Raw genomic sequence first — 27,637 nt, 5'->3', positions numbered from 1 at the left:
GTGTGTGTGTGTGTGTGTGTGTGTTGATGTGTATCTGTCTGTGTTGATGTGTATCTGTGTGTGTGTTGATGTGTATCTGTGTGTGTGTTGATGTGTATCTGTGTGTATCTGTCTGTGTTGATGTGTATCTGTGTGTGTGTTGATGTGTATCTGTGTGTGTGTGTGTGTGTGTGTGTTGTGTATCTGTGTGTGTGTTGATGTGTATCTGTGTGTGTGTTGATGTGTATCTGTGTGTATCTGTCTGTGTTGATGTGTATCTGTGTGTGTGTTGATGTGTATCTGTGTGTGTGTTGATGTGTATCTGTGTGTATCTGTCTGTGTTGATGTGTATCTGTGTGTGTTGATGTGTATCTGTGTGTATTGTGTTTCCAGATGGAAGAACTGGTGGATCCGAGGGGTTCTGTCTCTGGCCATGATTTCAGGATTCTTTATGGTCATCTACCTGGGACCCATCATGCTCATATTAGTGGTACGAGGCTTCATAACACCATGCTCATATTAGTGGTACGAGGCTTCATAACACCATGCTCATATTAGTGGTACGAGGCTTTATAACAACACCATGCTCATATTAGTGGTACGTGGCTTCATAACACCATGTTCATATTAGTGGTACGAGGCTTCATAACACCATGTTCATATTAGTGGTACGTGGCTTCATAACACCATGTTCATATTAGTGGTACGAGGCTTCATAACACCATGTTCATATTAGTGGTACAAGGCTTCATAACACCAAGTTCATATTAGTGGTACGAGGCTTCATAACACCATGTTCATATTAGTGGTACGAGGCTTCATAACACCATGTTCATATTAGTGGTACGAGGCTTTACAACACCGTGCTCATTTTAGTGGTACGAGGCTTCATAAGAACATCATGTTCATATTAGTGGTACGAGGCTTCATAACACCATGTTCATATTAGTTGTATGAGGCTTTATAACAACACCATGCTCATATTAGCGGTACGAGGCTTCATAACACCATGTTCATATTAGTGGTACGAGGCTTTATAACACCATGCTCATATTAGTGGTACGAGGCTTCATAACACCATGTTATATTAGTGGTACGAGGCTTCATAACACCATGTTCATATTAGTGGTACGTGGCTTCATAACACCATGTTCATATTAGTGGTACGGGGCTTTTTAACAACACCATGTTCATATTAGTGGTACGAGGCTTCATAACACCATGTTCATATTAGTGGTACGAGGCTTCATAACACCATGTTCATATTAGTGGTACGTGGCTTCATAACACCATGTTCATATTAGTGGTACGAGGCTTCATAACACCATGTTCATATTAGTGGTACGAGGCTTCATAACACCATGTTCATAGTAGTGGTACGAGGCTTTATAACACCATGTTCATAGTAGTGGTACGAGGCTTCATAACACCATGTTCATAGTAGTGGTACGAGGCTTTTTCTTTTTTTTTGATGACCAGTGGTAACTCCCCCTGGGTGGGTAGGTGGTAACTCCCCCTGGGTGGGTAGGTGGTAACTCCCCCTGGGTGGGTAGGTGGTAACTCCCCCTGGGTGGGTAGGTGGTAACTCCCCCTGGGTGGGTAGGTGGTAACTCCCCCTGGGTGGGTAGGTGGTAACTCCCCCTGGGTGGGTAGGTGGTAACTCCCCCTGGGTGGGTAGGTGGTAACTCCCCCTGGGTGGGTAGGTGGTAACTCCCCCTGGGTGGGTAGGTGGTAACTCCCCCTGGGTGGGTAGGTGGTAACTCCCCCTGGGTGGGTAGGTGGTAACTCCCCCTGGGTGGGTAGGTGGTAACTCCCCCTGGGTGGGTAGGTGGTAACTCCCCCTGGGTGGGTAGGTGGTAACTCCCCCTGGGTGGGTAGGTGGTAACTCCCCCTGGGTGGGTAGGTGGTAACTCCCCCTGGGTGGGTAGGTGGTAACTCCCCCTGGGTGGGTAGGTGGTAACTCCCCCTGGGTGGGTAGGTGGTAACTCCCCCTGGGTGGGTAGGTGGTAACTCCCCCTGGGTGGGTAGGTGGTAACTCCCCCTGGGTGGGTAGGTGGTAACTCCCCCTGGGTGGGTAGGTGGTAACTCCCCCTGGGTGGGTAGGTGGTAACTCCCCCTGGGTGGGTAGGTGGTAACTCCCCCTGGGTGGGTAGGTGGTAACTCCCCCTGGGTGGGTAGGTGGTAACTCCCCCTGGGTGGGTAGGTGGTAACTCCCCCTGGGTGGGTAGGTGGTAACTCCCCCTGGGTGGGTAGGTGGTAACTCTTCCTGGGTAGGTAGGTGGTAACTCCTCCTGGGTAGGTAGGTGGTAAATCTTCCTGGGTAGGTAGGTGGTAACCAGGGGTAACTCTTCCTGGGTATGTTGGTGGTAACCAGGGGTAACTCTTCCTGGGTAGGTAGGTGGTAACCAGTGGTAACTCTTCCTGGGTGGGTAGGTGGTAACCAGTGGTAACTTCTCCTGGGTGGGTAGGTGGTAACCAGGGGTAACTCCATGTGATTCTCTCTCCTTGGTAGGTGATGACCATCCAGATCAAGTGTTTTCAGGAGATCATAGATATCGGCTACAGAGTCTACCATTCCTACGAGCTTCCCTGGTTCAGGACACTCAGCTGGTGAGGACATTGTATCTACACTGAAGAAAAATATAAATGCAACATACAACAATTTCAAAGATTTTACTGAATTACAGTTCATTTAAGGAAATCAGTCCAATTGAAACAAATTCATTAGGCCCTAATCTATGGATTTCACATGACTGGGAATACAGATATGTATCTTTTGGTCACAGATACCTTTAAAAAGGTAGGGGCGTGGATCAGAAAACCAGTCAGTATCTGGTGTGACCATTTGCCTCATTCAGCGGGACACATCTCCTTCACATAGAGTTGATCAGGCTGTTGACTGTGGCCTGTGGAATATTGTTCCACTCCTCTTCAATGGTTGTGCGAAGTTGCTGGATATTGATGGGAACTGGAACATGCTGTTGTACACGTTTATCCAGAGCATCCCAAACATGCTCATTGGGTGACATGTCTGGTGAGTATGCAGGCCACGGAAGAACTGGGACATTTTCAGATTCCAGGAATTGTGTACAGATCCTTGAGACATGTGGCCGTGCATTATCATGCTGAAACATGAGGTGATGGAGGCAGATGAATAGCACGACAATGGGCCTCAGGATCTCATCATGGTATCTCCGTGCATTCAAATTTCCATTGATTTAAATGCAATTGTGTTCGTTGTCCGTAGCTTATGCCTGCTCATACCATAACCCCACCACCACCATGGGGCACTCTGTTCACAACGTTAACATCAGTAAACCGTTCGCCCACACAATGCCATACACGCTGTCTGCCATCTGGCCGGTACAGTTGAAACCGGGAATCATCCGTGAAGAGCACACGACTACAGCGAGGCCAGTGACCAACATTCAGTTCTCTGGCAACAGCTCTGATGGACATTCCTGCAGTCAGCATGCCAATCGCACGCTCCCTCAAGACATCAGTGGCATTGTGTTGTGTGACCAAACTATACATTTTAGAGTGACCTTTTATTGTCTCCAGCACAAGGTGCACCTGTGTAATGATCATGCTGTTTAATCAGCTTATTGATATGCCACACCTGTCAGGTGGATGGATTTTCTTGGCAAATGAGAAATGCTCACTAACAGGGATGTAAACAAATTTGTGTGCAAAATTTGAGAGAAATAAGCTGTTTTTGTTGCTTATGGAACATTTCTGGGATATTTTATTTCAGCTCATGAAACATGAGATCAACCGACTTTATATTGTTGTTCAGTGTATCTCGATCTCTCCTGTAACACACAGCCTTTAAAGGAGGTTTAAACATCTAAAGGTTACATTTAGTAGGTCTCTTTCCCCCCTCTATTTCACCCATCTCTCTCTTTCTGGTTCCCTACGGTCCCTACCCTCTCTCTCTTTCTGGTTCCCTACGGTCCCTACCCTCTCTCTCTTTCTGGTTCCCTACGGTCCCTACCCTCTCTCTCTTTCTGGTTCCCTACGGTCCCTACCCTCTCTCGCTCGCTCTCTGTTTTTTCTACTGTTTCTCTCTCTTTCTGTTTATCAACGATCTCTCGCTCGCTCTCTGTTATGTTTCCCAATGTTCTCTCTCTTTCCCTACAGTCTCTCTCTCTTCCTCACGTCCCACTCTCTGCTCTGCCTCTGTCTAAAATGCTGCCTAGTGTTACTTTAGGTTACTTTTTGATTTGTGTTGAACTGATTGATACTGAATAAATAAGGCCTATGTGATGCAAAACACACACACGCATTTAAAGAGAGAACTACATATTCACAGTATCCATCTTTGTTTGTTTGTCTTCCAGGTACTTCCTGATTTGTGTGAATTATTTCTTCTACGGTGAGACGTTGGCGGAGTACTTTGGTGCGTTGGTTCAGAGAGAGGATTCACTCCAGTTCCTGGTCCGATACCACCGCTTCATCTCCTTCACTCTCTACCTGGCAGGTGAGCCTCGGTGGAACACAGCGGAAACACAGCCATCGATACAGCATGTGCTGTGTTTAATACAGAAGAAGAAGAAGACGGTGCATTAGGAAAGTATTCAGACCCCTTGTGTATTTTTCCACGTTAGTCTTATTCTAAAATGGGTTCAATTGTCCCCCCCCCTCCCTCATCAATCTACACACAATACCCCATAATGACATCACAATACCCCATAATGACATCACAATACCCCATAATGACATCACAATACCCCATAATGACAAAGCAAAAACGTTTTTTTTAATATATATATAAATTTGCAAAAGTATAAAAATAATATTGCATTTACATAAGTATTCAGACCCTTTACTCAGTACTGTGTTGAAGCACCTTTGGCAGTGATTACAGCCTTGAGTCTTCTTGGGTGTGATGCTACAAGCTTGGCACACCTGTATTTGGGGAGTTTCTCCCATTCCTCTCTGCAGATCCTCTCAAGCTCTGTCAGGTTGGATGGGGAGCGTCGCTGCACAGCTATTTTCAGGTCTCTCCAGAGATGTTCGATCGGGTTCAAGTCCGGGCTCTGGCTGGGCCACTCAAGGACAATCAGGTCACAGCCAAGAAAACTCCTGCGTTGTCTTGGCTGTGTGCTTAGGGTCATTGTCCTGATGGAAGGTGAACCTTTTCCCCATTCTGAGGTGCTGAGCACTCTGGAGCAGATTTTCATCAAGGATCTCTCTGTACTTTACTCTGTTCATCTTTCCCTCGATACAGACTAGTCTCCAAGTCTCTGCCGCTGAAAAACATTCCCACAGCATGATGCTGCCACCACCATGCTTCACCGTAGGGATGGTTCCAGGTTTCCTCCAGACGTGACGCTTGGCATTCAGAGGCCAAAGAGTTCAATCTTGGTTTCATCAAACCAGAAAATATTTTTCCTTATGGTCTGAGTCCTTTTAGGTGCCTTTTGGCAAACTCCAAGCGGCTTGTCATGTGCCTTTTACTGAGGAGTGGCTTCCGTCTGACCACTCTACCATAAAGGCCTGATTGGTGGAGTGCTGCAGAGATGGGAGAACCTTCCAAAAGGACAACCATCTCCACAGAGGAACCCTGGAGCTCATTCAGAGTGACCATCGGGTTCTTGGTATCCTCCCTGACGAAGGCCCTTCTCCACCCCTGATTGCTCAGTTTGGCCAGCTCTAGTAAGAGTCTTGGTGGTTCCAAACTTCTTACATTTGATAATGATGGAGGCTACTGTGTTCTTGGGGACCTTCAATGTTGCAGACATTTTTTGATACCCTTCCCCAGATCTGTGCCTCGATACAATCCTGTCTCGGTGCGCTACGGACAATTACTTCAACCTAAATTTGCAAAAATAATGTCTAAACCTGTTTTCACTCTGTCATTATGGGGGACTGTGTATAGATTGTTGAGGAACATTTTATTTAATCCATTTTAGAATAAGGCTGTAACGTGACAACATGTGGAAAAGGGGAAGGGGTCTGAATACTTTCTGAATACACTGTCTATGCCATTTAGCAGGACTTTTTCCATACATTTTTTGTGCATATATTTTCCATATAGGAAACCCTCTACCATTTAACGTAGAGAATAACGGCGTCTTCGTAGCCATTTTATCATGTTCGTTGTGTATCAGAAAATCGACAAAACTCTCTACACCAATCAGAATCGAGTATTCAGCTAATGCAACATGTTATCTATATAGCCACAGTACAACAGATATGTATAGACGTAAGTGTTTTATTTATATATATATATATATATATATATACACACACACAGTGGGGCAAAAAGTATTTAGTCAGCCACCAATTGTGCAAGTTGTCCCACTTAAAAAGATGAAAGAGGCCTGTAATTTTCATCATAGGTACACCTCAACTATGACAGACAAAATGAGAAAAAAAATCCAGAAATCACATTGTAGCATTTTTTATGAATTTATTTGCAAATTATGGTGGAAAATAAGTATTTGGTCACCTACAAACAAGCAAGATTTCTGGCTCTCACAGACCTGTAACTTCTTCTTTAAGAGGCTCCTCTGTCCTCCACTCGTTACTTGTATTAATGAACGTTTTAACCGACGCCTTCAGCACAAATTATATAGTTCTATTAGCCTGGATCCACGTCGGGTTCTGTCTTGACAACTCAGTGTAACAATGGTCATACGGCTCGGCACTATATGGATGTGATGATGATGATGATGATGATGCCCCCCCCACCTTGTACAGAGAAACTGATCGCATGTTATTTGATTTTTCACAGGTTTCTGCATGTTTGTTCTGAGTCTAGTGAAGAAACATTACCGCCTGCAGTTTTATATGGTGTGTATGAGCCAAGTAACCCTGGATACCACTGACTAACCACCACCATACTGCACACTGTATACCATCCACCATACTGTATACCACCCTGCATACCATCCACCATACTGTATACCACCCTGCATACCATCCACCATACTGTATACCACACTGCATACCATCCACCATACTGTATACCACACTGCATACCATCCACCATACTGTATACCACGCTGCATACCATCCACCATACTGTATACCACGCTGCATACCATCCACCATACTGTATACCACACTGCATACCATCCACCATACTGTATACCACACTGCATACCATCCACCATACTGTATACCACACTGCATACCATACTGTATACCACGCTGCATACCATCCACCATACTGTATACCACACTGCATACCATCCACCATACTGTATACCACACTGCATACCATCCACCATACTGTATACCACCCTGCATACCATCCACCATACTGTATACCACACTGCATACCATCCACCATACTGTATACCACGCTGCATACCATCCACCATACTGTATACCACGCTGCATACCATCCACCATACTGTATACCACACTGCATACCATCCACTATACTGTATACCACACTGCATACCATCCACTATACTGTATACCACACTGCATACCGTCCACTATACTGTATACCACACTGCATACCGTCCACTATACTGTATACCACACTGCATACCGTCCACTATACTGTATACCACACTGCATACCATCCACCGTACTGCACACTGCATACCATCCACCACACTGCATACCATCCACCACACTGCATACCATCCACCATACTGCATACCATCCACTATACTGTATACCACACTGCATACCATCCACCGTACTGCACACTGCATACCATCCACCACACTGCATACCATCCACCACACTGCATACCATCCACCACACTGCATACCATCCACCACACTGCATACCATCCACTATACTGTATACCACACTGCATACCATCCACCATACTGCACACTGCATACCATCCACTGTACTGCATACCATCCACCACACTGCATACCATCCACCACACTGCATACCATCCACCACACTGCATACCATCCACCACACTGCATACCATCCACCACACTGCATACCATCCACCGTACTGCATAGCCTGGGCACCAGAACGGTTTGTGCTAACATTCCACTTCCTTGTATATATGGTATGGAGTGACATGATGGCACAAACAGAATGGTAACCAGGCTAGCCTACTCCCAGGCTACGACACAAATGGCACACTATTCCCAACGTAGTGCACTATGTTTTACCACTCTTTTTTTGTTAGGGTTTATTAAAAAGTAGTTGACTACATAGGGAGTAGGAATGTTGTTTGAAACGTAGCCAGTAGAACCAGCTGTACTATACTAGGTCTGGCCCAAGAGAACATTCTAGATTACAGCCAGTAGAACCAGCTGTACTATACTAGGTCTGGCCCAAGAGACCATTCTAGATTACAGCCAGTAGAACCAGCTGTACTATACTAGGTCTGGCCCAAGAGAACATTCTAGATTACAGCCAGTAGAACCAGCTGTACTATACTAGGTCTGGCCCAAGAGAACATTCTAGATTACAGCCAGTAGAACCAGCTGTACCATACTAGGTCTGGCCCAAGAGAACATTCTAGATTACAGCCAGTAGAACCAGCTGTACTCTACTAGGTCTGGCCCAAGAGAACATTCTAGATTACAGCCAGTAGAACCAGCTGTACTATACTAGGTCTGGCCCAAGAGAACATTCTAGATTACAGCCAGTAGAACCAGCTGTACTATACTAGGTCTGGCCCAAGAGAACATTCTAGATTACAGCCAGTAGGACCAGCTGTACTATACTAGGTCTGGCCCAAGAGAACATTCTAGATTACAGCCAGTAGAACCAGCTGTACTATACTAGGTCTGGCCCAAGAGAACATTCTAGATTACAGCCAGTAGAACCAGCTGTACTCTACTAGGTCTGGCCCAAGAGAACATTCTAGATTACAGCCAGTAGAACCAGCTGTACTATACTAGGTCTGGCCCAAGAGAACATTCTAGATTACAGCATAGCTTGTTTTTCTCCCATCACACACACCACACACACCTCCACAAATATGTTGTATTTTAATGTCTCCATTAAAAATGTCTCACACACTAACACACACACATTGCTAGCCTGCTTTGTAAAAGACATCTTCATCCGCCTAGCATTGTGTCATTGATGTGGTAGATGTCAGTAGTAGTGAACTGACTATACTTCTCTCTGTGCTCATTCCATATTCCCCACCACTAACGTGTGTGTGTGTGTGTGTGTGTGTGTGTGTGTGTGTGTGTGTGTGTGTGTGTGTGTGTGTGTGTGTGTGTGTGTGTGTGTGTGTGTGTGTGTGTGTGTGTGTGTGTGTGTGTGTGTGTGTGTGTGTGTGTGTGTGTGTGTGTGTGTGTGTGTGTGTGTGTGTGTGTGTGTGTGTGTGGTTTGCCCCTCCAGTTTGCGTGGACCCATGTAACCCTCCTGATCGTGGTTACACAGTCTCACCTAGTCATTCAGAACCTGTTTGAAGGAATGATCTGGTAAGAAACACGCACGCACACAGGGCTCTACAGTGCGATCCTTTTACTCACAAAATGTTTTGCTGTGCGACCTGACATTTTTATTTAGGAGCCCCAGTGCACCAGATTCTAGCTTTATTACGCCAAATATTTGTCATTGTGCGCCTACATTTTCCAACTTAGGTCACATGCTCCTTGTTAAAAAGGTCAGCGTAGAGTCTTGACAAAGCATCAGTGTTTCTGGTCACAAAGAAACATCTCGCCCAGACAGACCAGGGCCCGTATCCACACAGAAACGTCTCGCCCAGAGCCCGTATCCACACAGAAACGTCTCGCCCAGACAGACCAGGGCCCGTATCCACACAGAAACGTCTCGCCCAGACAGACCAGGGCCCGTATCCACACAGAAACGTCTCGCCCAGACAGACCAGGGCCAATATCCACAAAGAAACATCGCCCCCAGACAGACCAGAGCCCGTATCCACAAGGAAACGTCGCGCCCAGACAGACCAGGGCCCGTATCCACAAAGAAACATCTCGCCCAGACAGACCAGGGCCCGTATCCACACAGAAACGTCTCGCCCAGACAGACCAGGGCCCGTATCCACACAGAAACGTCTCGCCCAGACAGACCAGGGCCAATATCCACAAAGAAACATCGCCCCCAGACAGACCAGAGCCCGTATCCACACAGAAACGTCTCGCCCAGACAGACCAGGGCCCGTATCCACACAGAAACGTCGCCCCCAGACAGACCAGGGCCAATATCCACAAAGAAACATCGCCCCCAGACAGACCAGAGCCCGTATCCACAAAGAAACGTTGCGCCCAGACAGACCAGGGCCCGTATCCACAAAGAAACATCTCGCCCAGACAGACCAGGGCCCGTATCCACACAGAAATGTCTCGCCCAGACAGACCAGGGCCCGTATCCACACAGAAATGTCTCGCCCAGACAGACCAGGGCCAATATCCACAAAGAAACATCGCCCCCAGACAGACCAGAGCCCGTATCCACAAGGAAACGTCTCGCCCAGACAGACCAGGGCCCGTATCCACAAAGAAACATCTCGCCCAGACAGACCAGGGCCCGTATCCACACAGAAACGTCTCGCCCAGACAGACCAGGGCCCGTATCCACACAGAAACGTCTCGCCCAGACTGACCAGAGCCCGTATCCACAAGGAAACGTCGCGCCCAGACAGACCAGGGCCCGTATCCACAAAGAAACATCTCGCCCAGACAGACCAGGGCCCGTATCTACACAGAAACGTCTCGCCCAGACAGACCAGGGCCCGTATCCACACAGAAACGTCTCGCCCAGACAGACCAGGGCCAATATCCACAAAGAAACATCGCCCCCAGACAGACCAGAGCCCGTATCCACAAGGAAACGTTGCGCCCAGACAGACCAGGGCCCGTATCCACAAAGAAACCTCGCGCCCAGACAGACCAGGGCCCGTATCTACACAGAAACGTTGCGCCCAGACAGACCAGGGCCCGTATCGACAAGGAAACGTTGCGCCCAGACAGACCAGGGCCCGTATCCACAAAGGAACCTCGCGCCCAGACAGACCAGGGCCCGTATCCACAAAGAAACCTCGCGCCCAGACAGACCAGGGCCCGTATCCACAAAGAAACCTCGCGCCCAGACAGACCAGGGCCCGTATCCACAAAGAAACCTCGCGCCCAGACAGACCAGGGCCCGTATCCACAAAGAAACCTCGCGCCCAGACAGACCCGGGCCCGTATCCACACAGAAACGTCTCAGAAAAGGTCCTAAGAATCCTGCTTTAATCCTAAATAATCTCTCAGCCCAGAGTAGGTTTTAGTGTGACGTTAAAACACTGCCCGCACTAACTCTAATCCAGGAGTAAAATCGACTCATTAAGTTTATCTCAACTGGTTAAACGGCAGTTTAAGGAAGATGGTGATGACGCTCATTGACGTTGGTTATACCCCACCAACCGCGATGAGGCATTGCCAGCTGTGAACTCTATGGCACGTTTCAGACACCTAGACAATGTGGCTGTACTTTATAATGTTGCCAGCTGTGAACTCTATGGCACGTTTCAGACACCTAGACAATGTGGCTGTACTTCATAATGTTGCCAGCTGTGAACTCTATGGCACGTTTCAGACACCTAGACAATGTGGCTGTACTTCATGATGTTGTCATGGTGAAGCCTTTGAGATAATTTCCTCCAGACACCATCACTTCTCTTAATTATCGCCTAATATGATCACATGCATAATTATTATTATTATTTTTTAACCAATTCCGATGGTTGGTGAAAGCAGAATTTCAACAATATTATCCGTATTACCATCGGCATTAAGTCACTTGCATATAACGTTTGAAAGGTCATTTTCATCGAACATTAACCCTAGATCAGGGGTTCCTAAACTTTTTCACTCAGGGGGGGCCCTTCCAGCATATGGGGAACACCCCCCCCCCCCCCCCCCCCCCCCCCCCCCTCTCATGCCACTGTTCATGACACAAACGGTTCAAACCGATCTTGTTGGTGAAGAGAATGTTGCACGTTTTAAAGCTTATTTCCTGAAATTCTACACATTTTGTAAAGATGTTGCAGTTTTAAAGCAGTAGTCTACCGGGTATGTTACGGTAGGGCGGTAGTCTACCGGGTATGTTACGGTAGGGCGGTAGTCTACCAGGTATGTTACGGTAGGGCGGTAGTCTACCAGGTATGTTACGGTAGGACGGTAGTCTACCAGGTATGTTACGGTAGGGCGGTAGTCTACCAGGTATGTTACGGTAGGACGGTAGTCTACCAGGTATGTTACGGTAGGGCGGTAGTCTACCGGGTATGTTACGGTAGGGCGGTAGTCTACCGGGTATGTTACAGTAGGGCGGTAGTCTACCGGGTATGTTACGGTAGACTACCAGGTATGTTACGGTAGGACGGTAGTCTACCGGTTATGTTACGGTAGGACGGTAGTCTACCGGTTATGTTACGGTAGGACGGTAGTCTACCGGTTATGTTACGGTAGGACGGTAGCCTACCGGGTATGTTACGGTAGGACGGTAGCCTACCGGGTATGTTACGGTAGGACGGTAGTCTACCGGGTATGTTACGGTAGGACGGTAGTCTACCGGGTATGTTACGGTAGGACGGTAGTCTACCGGGTATGTTACGGTAGGACGGTAGTCTACCGGGTATGTTACGGTAGGACGGTAGTCTACCGGGTATGTTACGGTAGGACGGTAGTCTACTGGGTATGTTACGGTAGACTACCAGGTATGTTGCGATAGAGCGGTAGACTACCAGCTATGTTGCGGTAGGGCGGTAGACTACCAGGTATGTTGCGGTCGGGTGGTAGACTACCAGGTATGTTGCGGTCGGGTGGTAGACTACCAGGTATGTTGCGGTAGAGCGGTAGACTACCAGTTATGGTGCGGTAGACTACCAGGTATGTTGCGGTAGGGTGGTAGTCTACCAGGTATGTTGCGGTAGGGTGGTAGACTACCAGGTATGTTCCGGTAGAGTGGTAGGGGGGTAGCTTACCGGGTATGTTACGGTAGGACGGTAGCTTACCGGGTATGTTACGGTAGCTTACCGGGTATGTTACGGTAGCTTACCGGGTATGTTACGGTAGCTTACCGGGTATGTTATGGTAGCTTACCAGGTATGTTACGGTAGGGCGGTAGTCTACCAGGTATGTTACGGTAGGACGGTAGTCTACCAGGTATGTTACGGTAGGGCGGTAGTCTACCGGGTATGTTACAGTAGGGCGGTAGTCTACCGGGTATGTTACGGTAGACTACCGGGTATGTTACGGTAGGACGGTAGCTTACCGGGTATGTTACGGTAGCTTACCGGGTATGTTACGGTAGCTTACCGGGTATGTTACGGTAGGGCGGTAGTCTACCGGGTATGTTACGGTAGGACGGTAGTCTACCGGGTATGTTACGGTAGGACGGTAGTCTACCGGGTATGTTACGGTAGGACGGTAGTCTACCGGGTATGTTACGGTAGGACGGTAGTCTACCGGGTATGTTACGGTAGGACGGTAGCCTACCGGGTATGTTACGGTAGGACGGTAGTCTACCGGTTATGTTACGGTAGGACGGTAGTCTACCGGTTATGTTACGGTAGGACGGTAGTCTACCGGTTATGTTACGGTAGGACGGTAGCCTACCGGGTATGTTACGGTAGGACGGTAGCCTACCGGGTATGTTACGGTAGGACGGTAGTCTACCGGGTATGTTACGGTAGGACGGTAGTCTACCGGGTATGTTACGGTAGGACGGTAGTCTACCGGGTATGTTACGGTAGGACGGTAGTCTACCGGGTATGTTACGGTAGGACGGTAGTCTACCGGGTATGTTACGGTAGGACGGTAGTCTACTGGGTATGTTACGGTAGACTACCAGGTATGTTGCGATAGAGCGGTAGACTACCAGCTATGTTGCGGTAGGGCGGTAGACTACCAGGTATGTTGCGGTCGGGTGGTAGACTACCAGGTATGTTGCGGTCGGGTGGTAGACTACCAGGTATGTTGCGGTAGAGCGGTAGACTACCAGTTATGGTGCGGTAGACTACCAGGTATGTTGCGGTAGGGTGGTAGTCTACCAGGTATGTTGCGGTAGGGTGGTAGACTACCAGGTATGTTCCGGTAGAGTGGTAGGGGGGTAGCTTACCGGGTATGTTACGGTAGGACGGTAGCTTACCGGGTATGTTACGGTAGCTTACCGGGTATGTTACGGTAGCTTACCGGGTATGTTACGGTAGCTTACCGGGTATGTTATGGTAGCTTACCAGGTATGTTACGGTAGGGCGGTAGTCTACCAGGTATGTTACGGTAGGACGGTAGTCTACCAGGTATGTTACGGTAGGACGGTAGTCTACCAGGTATGTTACGGTAGGGCGGTAGTCTACCGGGTATGTTACAGTAGGGCGGTAGTCTACCGGGTATGTTACGGTAGACTACCGGGTATGTTACGGTAGGACGGTAGCTTACGGGTATGTTACGGTAGCTTACCGGGTATGTTACGGTAGCTTACCGGGTATGTTACGGTAGGGCGGTAGTCTACCGGGTATGTTACGGTAGGGCGGTAGTCTACCGGGTATGTTACGGTAGGACGGTAGTCTACCGGGTATGTTACGGTAGGACGGTAGTCTACCGGGTATGTTACGGTAGGACGGTAGTCTACCGGGTATGTTACGGTAGGACGGTAGTCTACCGGGTATGTTACGGTAGGACGGTAGTCTACCGGGTATGTTACGGTAGGACGGTAGTCTACCGGGTATGTTACGGTAGGACGGTAGTCTAACGGGTATGTTACGGTAGGGCGGTAGTCTACTGGGTATGTTACGGTAGACTACCAGGTATGTTGCGGTAGACTACCAGGTATGTTGCGATAGAGCGGTAGACTACCAGCTATGTTGCGGTAGGGCGGTAGACTACCAGCTATGTTGCGTTAGGGCGGTAGACTACCAGCTATGTTGCGGTAGGGCGGTAGACTACCAGCTATGTTGCGGTAGGGCGGTAGTCTACCAGGTATGGTGCGGTCGGGCGGTAGTCTACCAGGTATGGTGCGGTAGGGGGGTAGCTTACCGGGTATGTTACGGTAGGACGGTAGCTTACCGGGTATGTTACGGTAATTTACCGGGTATGTTATGGTAGCTTACCAGGTATGTTACGGTAGGGGGGTAGCTTACCAGGTATGTTACGGTAGGGGGGTAGCTTACCAGGTATGTTACGGTAGGACGGTAGCTTACCAGGTACAGTGCCTTGCGAAAGTATTCGGCCGAATTGAACTTTGCGACCTTTTGCCACATTTCAGGCTTCAAACATAAAGACATAAAACTGTATTTTTTTGTGAAGAATCAACAACAAGTGGGACAATCATGAAGTGTAACGACATTTATTGGATATTTCAAACTTTTTTTAACAAATCAAAAACTGAAAAATTGGGCGTGCAAAATTATTCAGCCCCCTTAAGTTAATACTTTGTAGCGCCACCTTTTGCTGCGATTACAGCTGTAAGTCGCTTGGGGTATGTCTCTATCAGTTTTGCACATCGAGAGACTGACATTTTTTCCCACTCCTCCTTGCAAAACAGCTCGAGCTCAGTGAGGTTGGATGGAGAGCATTTGTGAACAGCAGTTTTCAGTTCTTTCCACAGCACTTTTTATGGATATCTTTAAGAAATGGCTTTCTTCTTGCCACTCTTCCATAAAGGCCAGATTTGTGCAATATACGACTGATTGTTGTCCTATGGACAGTCTCCCACTCATCCAGAGTGATCATGGGCCTCTTGGCTGCATCTCTGATCAGTCTTCTCCTTGTATGAGCTGAAAGTTTAGAGGGACGGCCAGGTCTTGGTAGATTTTCAGTGGTCTGATACTCCTTCCATTTCAATATTATCGCTTGCACAGTGCTCCTTGGGATGTTTAAAGCTTGGGAAATATTTTTGTATCCAAATCCGGCTTTAAACTTCTTCACAACAGTATCTCGGACCTGCCTGGTGTGTTCCTTGTTCTTCATGATGCTCTCTGCGCTTTTAACGGACCTCTGAGACTATCACAGTGCAGGTGCATTTATACGGAGACTTGATTACACACAGGTGGATTGTATTTATCCTCATTAGTCATTTAGGTCAACATTGGATCATTCAGAGATCCTCACTGAACTTATGGAGAGAGTTTGCTGCACTGAAAGTAAAGGGGCTGAATAATTTTGCACGCCCAATTTTTCAGTTTTTGATTTGTTAAAAAAGTTTGAAATATCCAATAAATGTCGTTCCACTTCATGATTGTGTCTCACTTGTTGTTGATTCTTCACAAAAAAATACAGTTTTATATCTTTACGTTTGAAGCCTGAAATGTGGCAAAAGGTCACAAAGTTCAAGGGGGCCAAATACTTTCGCAAGGCACTGTATGTTACGGTATATTGAATCTGTATGTAAGCGGTGTCTATAACCGGTAAACAGTTTTTTTCAAATCTTTGACAATGTTTACATCTTGAATGTTGTTTTCCAGGTTCATCGTCCCCATCTCCATAGTGATATGCAATGACATCATGGCCTACCTGTTTGGTTTCTTCTTTGGCAGAACGCCACTCATTAAGGTACACTTATATTATATATATATTATAAACTGGGTGGTTTGAGCACTGAATGCTGATTGGCTGACAGCTGTTGGTATATCAGACCGTATGCCACGGGTGTGACAGAGCATTTCCTTGTACTGCTGTAATTAGGTTGGTAGCCAGTTTATAATAGCAATAAGGCATCTGGGGACTTTGTGGTATATGGCCAATATACCACGGCTGATGGCTGTATCCCGGGACTCCGTGTTGCGTCGTGCCAAGAACAGCCCTTAGCCGTGATATATTGGCCATATAATACCACAAAGCCCCGAGATTCCCTATTGCTTAAATATATGACGTGTTTGTACCAGGGTTACTTTGGGCCCAATTCCACCCTAATCCCAGTCCATCCACGAAGAGAAGAGGAGCTCCTAAAAACAAGAAGAATACTTTATTGGACATTCTTGCAATGAGTCTTTTTTTTGCTTAAACCCAACCCCTCCACACGCACACGCACACATACACGCACACACACGCACACATACACGCACGCACACACACACACGCACGCACACACGCACACATACACGCACACACACGCACACATACACTCACGCACACACACACATACACGCACACACACGCACACATACACGCACGCACGCACGCACACATACACGCACGCACACACGCACACATACACGCACGCACGCACGCACACACACACACACGCACACACACGCACACACACGCACACATACACGCACGCACGCACACATATACGCACGCACACACGCACACATACACGCACGCACACACACGCACACACACGCACACACACGCGCACATACGCGCACACACACGCACACACACGCACACACACGCACACACACGCACACACACGCACACATACACGCACGCACACATACACGCACACATACACGCACGCACACATACACGCACGCACACACGCACACATACACGCACGCACACACGCACACATACACGCACGCACGCACACATACACGCACGCACACACGCACACATACACGCACGCACACACACACACACACACAATGAGAAACAGACAGAGATTCTCAGTATGGCTGTAGGACAGATAGATGACCTTCTTCTTTCCCAGTGAAGATGAGTCACATGTGGCTTGGGGTTAGGGTTGGCACACTGAGGTAAGGCCAGGACAGGCTGGATACTGTCATCCCCTGTGTGAAACGCTATGTCATCCCTATGTGACGTGCCATGTCATCCCCTGTGTGAAACGCTATGTCATCCCCTGTGTGAAACGCTATGTCATCCCCTGTGTGAAACGCTATGTCATCCCCTGTGTGAAACGCTATGTCATCCCCTGTGTGAAACGCTATGTCATCCCCTGTGTGAAACACTATGTCATCCCCTGTGTGAAACACTATGTCATCCCCTGTGTGAAACGCTATGTCATCCCCTGTGTGAAACGCTATGTCATCCCCTGTGTGAAACGCTATGTCATCCCCTGTGTGAAACGCTATGTCATCCCCTGTGTGAAACGCTATGTCATCCCCTGTGTGAAACGCTATGTCATCCCCTGTGTGAAACGCTATGTCATCCCCTGTGTGAAACGCTATGTCATCCCCTGTGTGAAACGCTATGTCATCCCCTGTGTGAAACGCTATGTCATCCCCTGTGTGAAACGCTATGTCATCCCCTGTGTGAAACGCTATGTCATCCCCTGTGTGAAACGCTATGTCATCCCCTGTGTGAAACGCTATGTCATCCCCTGTGTGAAACGCTATGTCATCCCCTGTGTGAAACGCTATGTCATCCCCAGTGTGAAACACTATGTCATCCCCTGTGTGAAACACTATGTCATCCCCTGTGTGAAACGCTGTTATTGTATCTGTCTCCACTCAACTCTCAATTCAGTTTCTATACTCCCAGTTCAGGAAGTGGAATTGCAATGAAAAATATATATAAATATTTCATGAATTTTAAAATACATATAGAGAAATAATTGGGCCTAACACGTTCCAAATGAAATGTATATTTATTTTAATTTTCTTACAGCTGTCTCCTAAGAAGACGTGGGAGGGGTTTATAGGAGGCTTCTTCGGGACCCTGGTCTGTGGCTTCGTAGTGAGTACTACAGCGCAGTAAAGTTACGATGATAGTGGTCGTACCTTTTTACATTTAGAGCACGGAAATAAAGTGTCCATCCTCACTGATGATCCTCTGCTGTGTTTCTCCTAGCTGGCCTACCTGCTAGCTCAGTTCCAGTACTTTGTATGTCCTGTGGAGTACAACAGCGAGACCAACCGTTTCACTGCGGACTGTGAACCCTCTGACATCTTTGTGATGCAACAGTACACATTTCCCTTCGCTGTCCAGAACATCCTCACATGGGTAAGGAAATTCCTGAAACGTTCCTAGAAATCCCCAGTTGAAGAATTCAAAATATGGTTTCATGTGCTCCTAGATGGCTTAGACATTAATAGGCAGACTGGTCTGGTGAGGATGCGAGACAGAGAGAGAGAGAGAGAGAGAGAGAGAGTCTGTTACTGGTCTGGTGAGGATGGGAGACAGAGAGAGAGTCTGTTACTGGTCTGTTGAGGATGGGAGACAGAGAGAGAGTCTGTTACTGGTCTGGTGAGGATGCCAGAGAGAGAGTCTGTTACTGGTCTGGTAAGGATGGGAGACAGAGAGAGAGTCTGTTACTGGTCTGGTGAGGATGGGAGACAGAGAGAGAGTCTGTTACTGGTCTGTTGAGGATGGGAGACAGAGAGAGAGTCTGTTACTAGTCTGTTGAGGATGGGAGACAGAGAGAGTCTGTTGTCGTGTGTTCTAGACAGGCAGACTGGTCTGTTACTGGTCTGGAGAGGATGGGAGACAGAGAGAGAGTGTTGTCGTGTGTTCTAAACAGGCAGACTGGTCTGTTACTGGTCTGGTGAGGATGGGAGATAGAGAGAGAGAGTCTGTTGTTGTGTGTTCTAGACAGGCAGACTGGTCTGTTACTGGTCTGTTGAGCATGGGAGACAGACAGAGAGTAGAGTGTTGTTGTGTGTTCTAGACATGGTCAATACTGAGTTGTTGTTGTGTGTTCTAAACATGGTCAATACTGAGTTGTTGTTGTGTGTTCTAGACATGGTCAATACTGAGTTGTTGTTGTGTGTTCTAGACATGGTCAATACTGAGTTGTTGTTGTGTGTTCTAGACATGGTCAATACTGAGTTGTCGTGTGTTCTAGACATGGTCAATACTGAGTTGTATTTACCATGTTGTTCAGAACATTTACTAATTAGCTGATTCCCAATACATAGTGGTACTTGTTTTAGTGAGTCCAATCGGAAACCCTAAACAACGTGTGTGTGTCCGTCTCTACAGAAAACAGTGAACCTGTACCCGTATCAGATCCACAGTGTGGTGCTCTCCACCTTCGCCTCTCTGATTGGGCCCTTTGGAGGATTCTTCGCCAGCGGCTTCAAGCGAGCGTTCCAGATCAAAGTGAGAGAACACACACAGGCTGGCGTAGGGTGATCTCCATGGATACCTTAAAGACACAATCTGTGATTTCTCTGTAATAACTTATCTATCTCTCGCTCTCGCTCGCTCTCAGGACCTTCTCTGTAATAACTTACAGTGGGGCAAAAAAGTATTTAGTCAGCCAACAATTGTGCAAGTTCTCCCACTTAAAAAGATGAGAGAGGCCTGTAATTTTCATCATAGGTACACTTCAACTATGACAGACAAAATGAGAAAAAAAATCCAGAAAATCACATTGTAGGATTTTTTATGAATTTATTTGCAAATTATGGTGGAAAATAAGTATTTGGTCACCTACAAACAAGCAAGATTTCTGGCTCTCACAGACCTGTAACTTCTTCTTTAAGAGGATCCTCTGTCCTCCACTCGTTACCTGTATTAATGGCACCTGTTTGAACTTGTTATCAGTATAAAAGACACCTGTTCACAACCTCAAACAGTCACACTCCAAACTCCACTAAAAACGTATCTATCTCTCGCTCGCTCTCAGGTCCTTCTCTGTAAAAACTTCTCTCTCTCCTGTCAGGATTTTGCAGACACCATCCCTGGTCACGGGGGCATCATGGATCGCTTCGACTGTCAGTATCTGATGGCTACCTTCACTCACGTTTACATAGCCAGCTTCATCAGGTAAGGGTCGTCACTTTAACCTAGCCAGCTTTATTTATTTTACTTATTTATTTTACCTTTATTTAACCAGGTAGGCAAGTTGAGAACAAGTTCTCATTTACAATTGCGACCTGGCCAAGATAAAGCAAAGCAGTTCGACAGATACAACGACACAGAGTTACACATGGAGTAAAACAAACATACAGTCAATAATACAGTATAAACAAGTCTATATACAATGTGAGCAAATGAGGTGAGAAGGGAGGTAAAGGCAAAAAAGGCCATGGTGGCAAAGTAAATACAATATAGCAAGTAAAACACTGGAATGGTAGATTTGCAATGGAAGAATGTGCAAAGTAGAAATAAAAATAATGGGGTGCAAAGGAGCAAAATAAATTAATTAATTAAATACAGTTGGGAAAGAGGTAGTTGTTTGGGCTAAATTATAGGTGGGCTATGTACAGGTGCAGTAATCTGTGAGCTGCTCTGACAGTTGGTGCTTAAAGCTAGTGAGGGAGATAAGTGTTTCCAGTTTCAGAGATTTTTGTAGTTCGTTCCAGTCATTGGCAGCAGAGAACTGGAAAGAGAGGCGGCCAAAGAAAGAATTGGTTTTGGGGGTGACTAGAGAGATATACCTGCTGGAGCGTGTGCTACAGGTGGGAGATGCTATGGTGACCAGCGAGCTGAGATAAGGGGGGACTTTACCTAGCAGGGTCTTGTAGATGACATGGAGCCAGTGGGTTTGGCGACGAGTATGAAGCGAGGGCCAGCCAACGAGAGCGTACAGGTCGCAATGGTGGGTAGTATATGGGGCTTTGGTGACAAAACGGATTGCACTGTGATAGACTGCATCCAATTTGTTGAGTAGGGTATTGGAGGCTATTTTGTAAATGACATCGCCAAAGTCGAGGATTGGTAGGATGGTCAGTTTTACAAGGGTATGTTTGGCAGCATGAGTGAAGGATGCTTTGTTGCGAAATAGGAAGCCAATTCTAGATTTAACTTTGGATTGGAGATGTTTGATATGGGTCTGGAAGGAGAGTTTACAGTCTAACCAGACACCTAAGTATTTGTAGTTGTCCACGTATTCTAAGTCAGAGCCGTCCAGAGTAGTGATGTTGGACAGGCGGGTAGGTGCAGGTAGCGATCGGTTGAAGAGCATGCATTTAGTTTTACTTGTATTTAAGAGCAATTGGAGGCCACGGAAGGAGAGTTGTATGGCATTGAAGCTTGCCTGGAGGGTTGTTAACACAGTGTCCAAAGAAGGGCCGGAAGTATACAGAATGGTGTCGTCTGCGTAGAGGTGGATCAGAGACTCACCAGCAGCAAGAGCGACCTCATTGATGTATACAGAGAAGAGAGTCGGTCCAAGAATTGAACCCTGTGGCACCCCCATAGAGACTGCCAGAGGTCCGGACAACAGACCCTCCGATTTGACACACTGAACTCTATCAGAGAAGTAGTTGGTGAACCAGGCGAGGCAATCATTTGAGAAACCAAGGCTGTTGAGTGGATGTGGTGATTGACAGAGTCGAAAGCCTTGGCCAGATCAATGAATACGGCTGCACAGTAATGTTTATTATCGATGGCGGTTAAGATATCGTTTAGGACCTTGAGCGTGGCTGAGGTGCACCCATGACCAGCTCTGAAACCAGATTGCATAGCAGAGAAGGTATGGTGAGATTCGAAATGGTCGGTAATCTGTTTGTTGACTTGGCTTTCGAAGACCTTAGAAAGGCATGGTAGGATAGATATAGGTCTGTAGCAGTTTGGGTCAAGAGTGTCCCCCCCTTTGAAGAGGGGGATGACCGCAGCTGCTTTCCAATCTTTGGGAATCTCAGACGACACGAAAGAGAGGTTGAACAGGCTAGTAATAGGGGTGGCAACAATTTCGGCAGATAATTTTAGAAAGAAAGGGTCCAGATTGTCTAGCCCGGCTGATTTGTAGGGGTCCAGATTTTGCAGCTCTTTCAGAACATCAGCTGAATGGTTTGGGAGAAGGAGAAATGGGGAAGGCTTGGGCGAGTTGCTGTTGGGGGTGCAGTGCTGTTGACAGGGGTAGGAGTAGCCAGGTGGAAAGCATGGCCAGCAGTAGAAAAATGCTTATTGAAATTTTCAATTATGGTGGATTTATCAGTGGTGACAGTGTTTCCTATCTTCAGTGCAGTGGGCAGCTGGGATGAGGTGTTCTTATTCTCCATGGACTTTACAGTGTCCCAGAACTTTTTTGAGTTAGTGTTGCAAGAAGCAAATTTCTGCTTGAAAAAGCTAGCCTTGGCTTTTCTAACTGCCTGTGTGTAGTGGTTTCTAGCTTCCCTTAACAGCTGCATATCACGGGGGCTGTTCGATGCTAATGCAGAACGCCATAGGATGTTTTTGTGTTGGTTAAGGGCAGTCAGGTCTGGGGAGAACCAAGGGCTATATCTGTTCCTGGTTCTAAATTTCTTGAATGGGGCATGTTTATTTAAGATGGTTAGGAAGGCATTTGAAAAAAATATCCAGGCATCCTCTACTGACGGGATGAGGTCAATATCCTTCCAGGATACCCCGGCCAGGTCGATTAGAAAGGCCTGCTCGCTGAATTGTTTCAGGGAGCGTTTTACAGTGATGAGAAGAGGTCGTTTGACCGCTGACCCATTACGGATGCAGGCAATGAGGCAGTGATCGCTGAGATCTTGGTTGAAGACAGCAGATGTGTATTTAGAGGGGAAGTTGGTTAGGATGATATCTATGAGGGTGCCCGTGTTTAAGGCTTTGGGGAGGTACCTGGTAGGTTCATTGATAATTTGTGTGAGATTGAGGGCATCAAGTTTAGATTGTAGGATGGCTGGGGTGTTAAGCATGTTCCAGTTTAGGTCGCCTAGCAGCACGAGCTCTGAAGATAGATGGGGGGCAATCAGTTCACATATGGTTCACAGCTTCATCAGGTAAGGGTCGTCACATTCACCTAGCCAGCATCATCAGGTAAGGGTCGTCACATTCACCTAGCCAGCATCATCAGGTAAGGGTTGTCACATTCACCTAGCCAGCCTCATCAGGTAAGGGTCGTCACATTCACCTAGCCAGCCTCATCAGGTAAGGGTCGTCACATTCACCTAGCCAGCCTCATCAGGTAAGGGTCGTCACATTCACCTAGCCAGCCTCATCAGGTAAGGGTCGTCACATTCACCTAGCCAGCATCATCAGGTAAGGGTCGTCACATTCACCTAGCCAGCATCATCAGGTAAGGGTCGTCACATTCACCTAGCCAGCATCATCAGGGAAGGGTCGTCACATTCACCTAGCCAGCATCATCAGGTAAGGGTTGTCACATTCCCCTAGCCAGTATCATCAGGTAAGGGTCGTCACATTCGCCTAGCCAGGAGGATTCCCTCGCAGCTTATAATGCAAGTCGTGGTGATATAAGCTCTGCTCCTTCAGGGTAGATCACTGCTAAAGCAAAGCATCAATATAAAATATCTTACAGACAGTGTCCCATACCAATCCCTCAAAACACCAGAACCTTATGCCAGATGACTGTGTAGCTATGCCAGAGCACTGTTTGGAGACAGTTGAAGTCAGAAGTTTACGTACACCTTAGCCAAATACATTTAAACTCAGTTTTTCACAATTCCTGACATTTAATCCTAGTACAAATTCCCTGTCTTCGGTCATTTAGGATCACCACTTTATTTTAAGAATGTGAAATGTCAGAATAATAGTAGAGAGAGTGATTTATTTCAGCTTGTATTTCTTTCATCACATTCCCAGTGGGTCAGAAGTTTACATACACTAAATTAGTATTTAGTAGCATTGCCTTTAAATTGTTTAACTTGGGTCAAATGTTTTGGGTAGCCTTCCACAAGCTTCCTACAATAAGTTGAGTGAATTTTGGCCCATTCCTCCTGACAGAGCTGGTGTAATGGAGTCAGGTTTGTAGGCCTCCTTGCTCGCACACACTTTTTCAGTTCTGCCCACAAATTTTCTATGGGATTGAGGTCAGGGCTTTGTTATGGCCAGTCCTATACCTTGACTTTGTTGTCCTTAAGACATTTTGCCACAACTTTGGAAGTATGCTTGGGGTCATTGTCCATTTGGAAGACCCATTTGCGACCACTGATGTCTTGAGATGTTGCTTCAATATATCCACATAATTTTCTTTCCGCATGATGCCATCTATTTTGTGAAGTGCACCAGTCCCTCCTGCAGCAAAGCACCCCCACAACATGATGCTGCCACCCCGTGCTTCACGGTTGGGATGGTGTTCTTCAGCCTGCAAGCTTCCCCCTTTTTCCTCCAAACATAACGATGGTCATTATGGCCAAATTGTTCTATTTTTGTTTCATCAGACCAGAGTACATTTCTCCAAAATCTTTGTCCCCATGTGCAAACCGTAGTCTGGCTATTTTATGGCGGTTTTGGAGCAGTGCCTTCTTCCTTGCTGAGTGGCCTTTCAGGTTATGTCGATATTGGACTCATTTAACTGTGGATATAGATACTTTTGTACCTGTTTCCTCCAGCATCTTCAAGGTCCTTTGCTGCTGTTCTGGTATTGATTTGCACTTTTCTCACCAAAGTACGTTAATCTCTAGGAGACAGAACGCGTCTCCTTCCTGAGTGGTATGACAGCTGCGTGGTCCCATGGTGTTTATACTTGCGTACTGTTTGTACAGATGAACATGGTACCTTCAGGCGTTTTGAAACTGCTCCCAAGGATGAACCAGACTTGTGGAGGTCTTGGCTGATTTCTTTTGATTTTCCCGTGATGTCAAGCAAAGAGGCACAGAGTTTGAAGGTAGGCCTTGAAATACATCCACAGGTACACCTCCAATTGACTCAAAGTATGTCAATTAGCCTCTAAAGCCAAGACATAATTTTCTGGAATTTTCCAAGCTGTTTAAAGCCACAGTCAACTTAGTCTATGTAAACTTCTGACCCACTGGAATTGTGATACAGTGAATTATAAGTTAAATAATCTGTCTGTAAACAATTGTTGGAAAAATTACTTGTGTCATGCACAAAGTAGATGTCCTAACTGAATTTTAACCACGTTTTCTGTACTATTAACTACAATGACCATAATCCTTTGCACGCCTGCTACATAAGGAACAGAATAATGCACAATCAAGAGGGGATACATAGAGACAAATTGCTTTGAGGTATCGCTACCTGAAAATATGTGATCTAAGTGATTTGATAGTTGGCATTCAGCAGTCATAAAAGTATACCTTATTTACTGTGAAGAACTACTAAAATAGTGATTTTTGTCAGACAGCAGCTCTATAGAGATGAGATGATGACTTGGAATGAAATAATAAAGTAATCAAATAAAACTAATGTAATATACGCCATAACATAATGGGGCGGCAGGGTAGCCTAGTGGTTAGAGCGTTGGACTAGTAACCGGAAGGTTGCAAATCCCCAAGCTGACAAGGTACAAATCTGTCGTTCTGCCCCTGAACAGGCAGTTAACCCACTGTTCCTAGGCCGTCATTGTAAATAAGAATTTGTTCTTTAACTGACTTGCCTAGTTAAATAAATAAAAAATCACTGAAATATTGTATTAAAGTAATGTTAATAAGCAGTAATGGGTCAGTCACTATACCATGATGGGACTTTTATTTTATTCTGTGTTACAGCATTCAATGTTTGCCAAAAATTATTGAAATATAAATTGGGATTCTTAAAATAAAAAAAAACTAACTGAAACCAAACTGACTTCAAAAAGAATTAATGACATGTGATGTCTGTGTTCCAGGGGTCCCAACCCTAGCAGCTGTTTATATTATAATATGTTAATGTTATGTTAATGTTATGTTAATGTTATGTCTGTGTTCCAGGGGTCCCAACCCTAGCAGCTGTTTATATTATAATATGTTAATGTTATGTCTGTGTTCCAGGGGTCCCAACAGCTGTTTATATTATAATATGTTAATGTTATGTCTCTGTTCCAGGGGTCACAACCCCAGCAGCTGTTTATATTATAATATGTTAATGTTATGTTAATGTTATGTCTGTGTTCCAGGGGTCACAACCCTAGCAGCTGTTTATATTATAATATGTTAATGTTATGTCTGTGTTCCAGGGGTCCCAACCCTAGTAGCTGTTTATATTATAATATGTTAATGTTATGTTAATGTTATGTTAATGTTATGTCTGTGTTCCAGAGGTCCCAACCCCAGCAGCTGTTTATATTATAATATGTTAATGTTATGTTAATGTTATGTTAATGTGATGTCTGTGTTCCAGAGGTCCCAACAGCTGTTTATATTATAATATGTTAATGTTATGTCTGTGTTCCAGGGGTCCCAACCCCAGCAAGGTGTTACAGCAGCTGTTGGTCCTGCAGCCAGAGCAGCAGCTCAGTATCTTCAACGCCATGAGAGACCGCCTGAGAGACAGGGGAATACTGCCCCCTGCTGCCATGTAGTACACACACACACACACACACACACACACACAGAGAGAGAGTGTGTCCGAGATAAATTTTATTTTGGCTGCTTGTGTGTTACTAGATTTACACATCTAGTTTTTCTGGATCTATGTCATGTAATGCGAGAGGGGAAAAAATGGCACAGCAGCCATTTTGGGACTGGGTGTAGATGACCACACACGACAATCATATTTTTTTGGTGATTTTCTACCTTCTTCCAGAAACTCTTCTGCTCAGCGACTTTTTGTTTTTCTTGTTCTTTTAACCAGTCCTCATTACTGTGAACTAAGGTGTTGCTCCCAGCAACAAGAAGTTACCTTTTACAAATAACAACAAAACTTTCGCGACTTTACATGTACCACTGGGACCTGCACGAGCACCTGCACCAACAAACTACAGTAAGCCAATGTAATGCTACCATGCTAACTAGCGGCAGCAACATTTTAAAGACTAAAGGCTGCGTTGCTCTGAAGAAACAACATCGAACCTAGTTAAGAACGCATATGGTTTGTATCATAGCGTACTGTAGGGGACAGTGACTGGCGGTCACCCTGTGGATGGATGGAGATTATTACAGTGATTTTATCCAAACTGAAGGAAGACACAGGGCAGGATACCAGTTTATCCTGGGTTGGTGTTGGCTTGGAGCAACAGCAGGGTCTTATTCACTAGACACCAAACCGAAGAAAACGGACCGGA

The 27,637-nt window shown here is 46.3% G+C and overlaps 1 protein-coding gene across 1 annotated transcript in view; it reads left to right on the top strand.

The window, feature by feature from the left end:
* The window catches only part of LOC139389675 (CDP-diacylglycerol synthase (phosphatidate cytidylyltransferase) 1), a 50,024-nt gene extending 23,057 nt beyond the window's left edge, over window positions 1–26,967 (top strand). The window contains exons 4-14 of the mRNA XM_071136556.1: window positions 373–469; window positions 2,492–2,589; window positions 4,320–4,459; window positions 6,719–6,777; window positions 9,269–9,351; window positions 16,338–16,425; window positions 18,445–18,513; window positions 18,628–18,780; window positions 19,759–19,878; window positions 20,444–20,547; window positions 26,809–26,967. Coding sequence (XP_070992657.1) covers window positions 373–469; window positions 2,492–2,589; window positions 4,320–4,459; window positions 6,719–6,777; window positions 9,269–9,351; window positions 16,338–16,425; window positions 18,445–18,513; window positions 18,628–18,780; window positions 19,759–19,878; window positions 20,444–20,547; window positions 26,809–26,935 — 1,138 coding nt within the window. The 3' untranslated portion in view covers window positions 26,936–26,967. The remainder of the gene's footprint in view (window positions 1–372; window positions 470–2,491; window positions 2,590–4,319; window positions 4,460–6,718; window positions 6,778–9,268; window positions 9,352–16,337; window positions 16,426–18,444; window positions 18,514–18,627; window positions 18,781–19,758; window positions 19,879–20,443; window positions 20,548–26,808) is intronic.
* Window positions 26,968–27,637: the final 670 nt, after the last annotated feature.

Source organism: Oncorhynchus clarkii, chromosome 30, assembly GCF_045791955.1.
Source record: "Oncorhynchus clarkii lewisi isolate Uvic-CL-2024 chromosome 30, UVic_Ocla_1.0, whole genome shotgun sequence".
Classification (NCBI taxonomy): Eukaryota; Metazoa; Chordata; class Actinopteri; order Salmoniformes; family Salmonidae; genus Oncorhynchus; species Oncorhynchus clarkii.
This window is presented reverse-complemented; position numbering and strand designations above follow the sequence as displayed.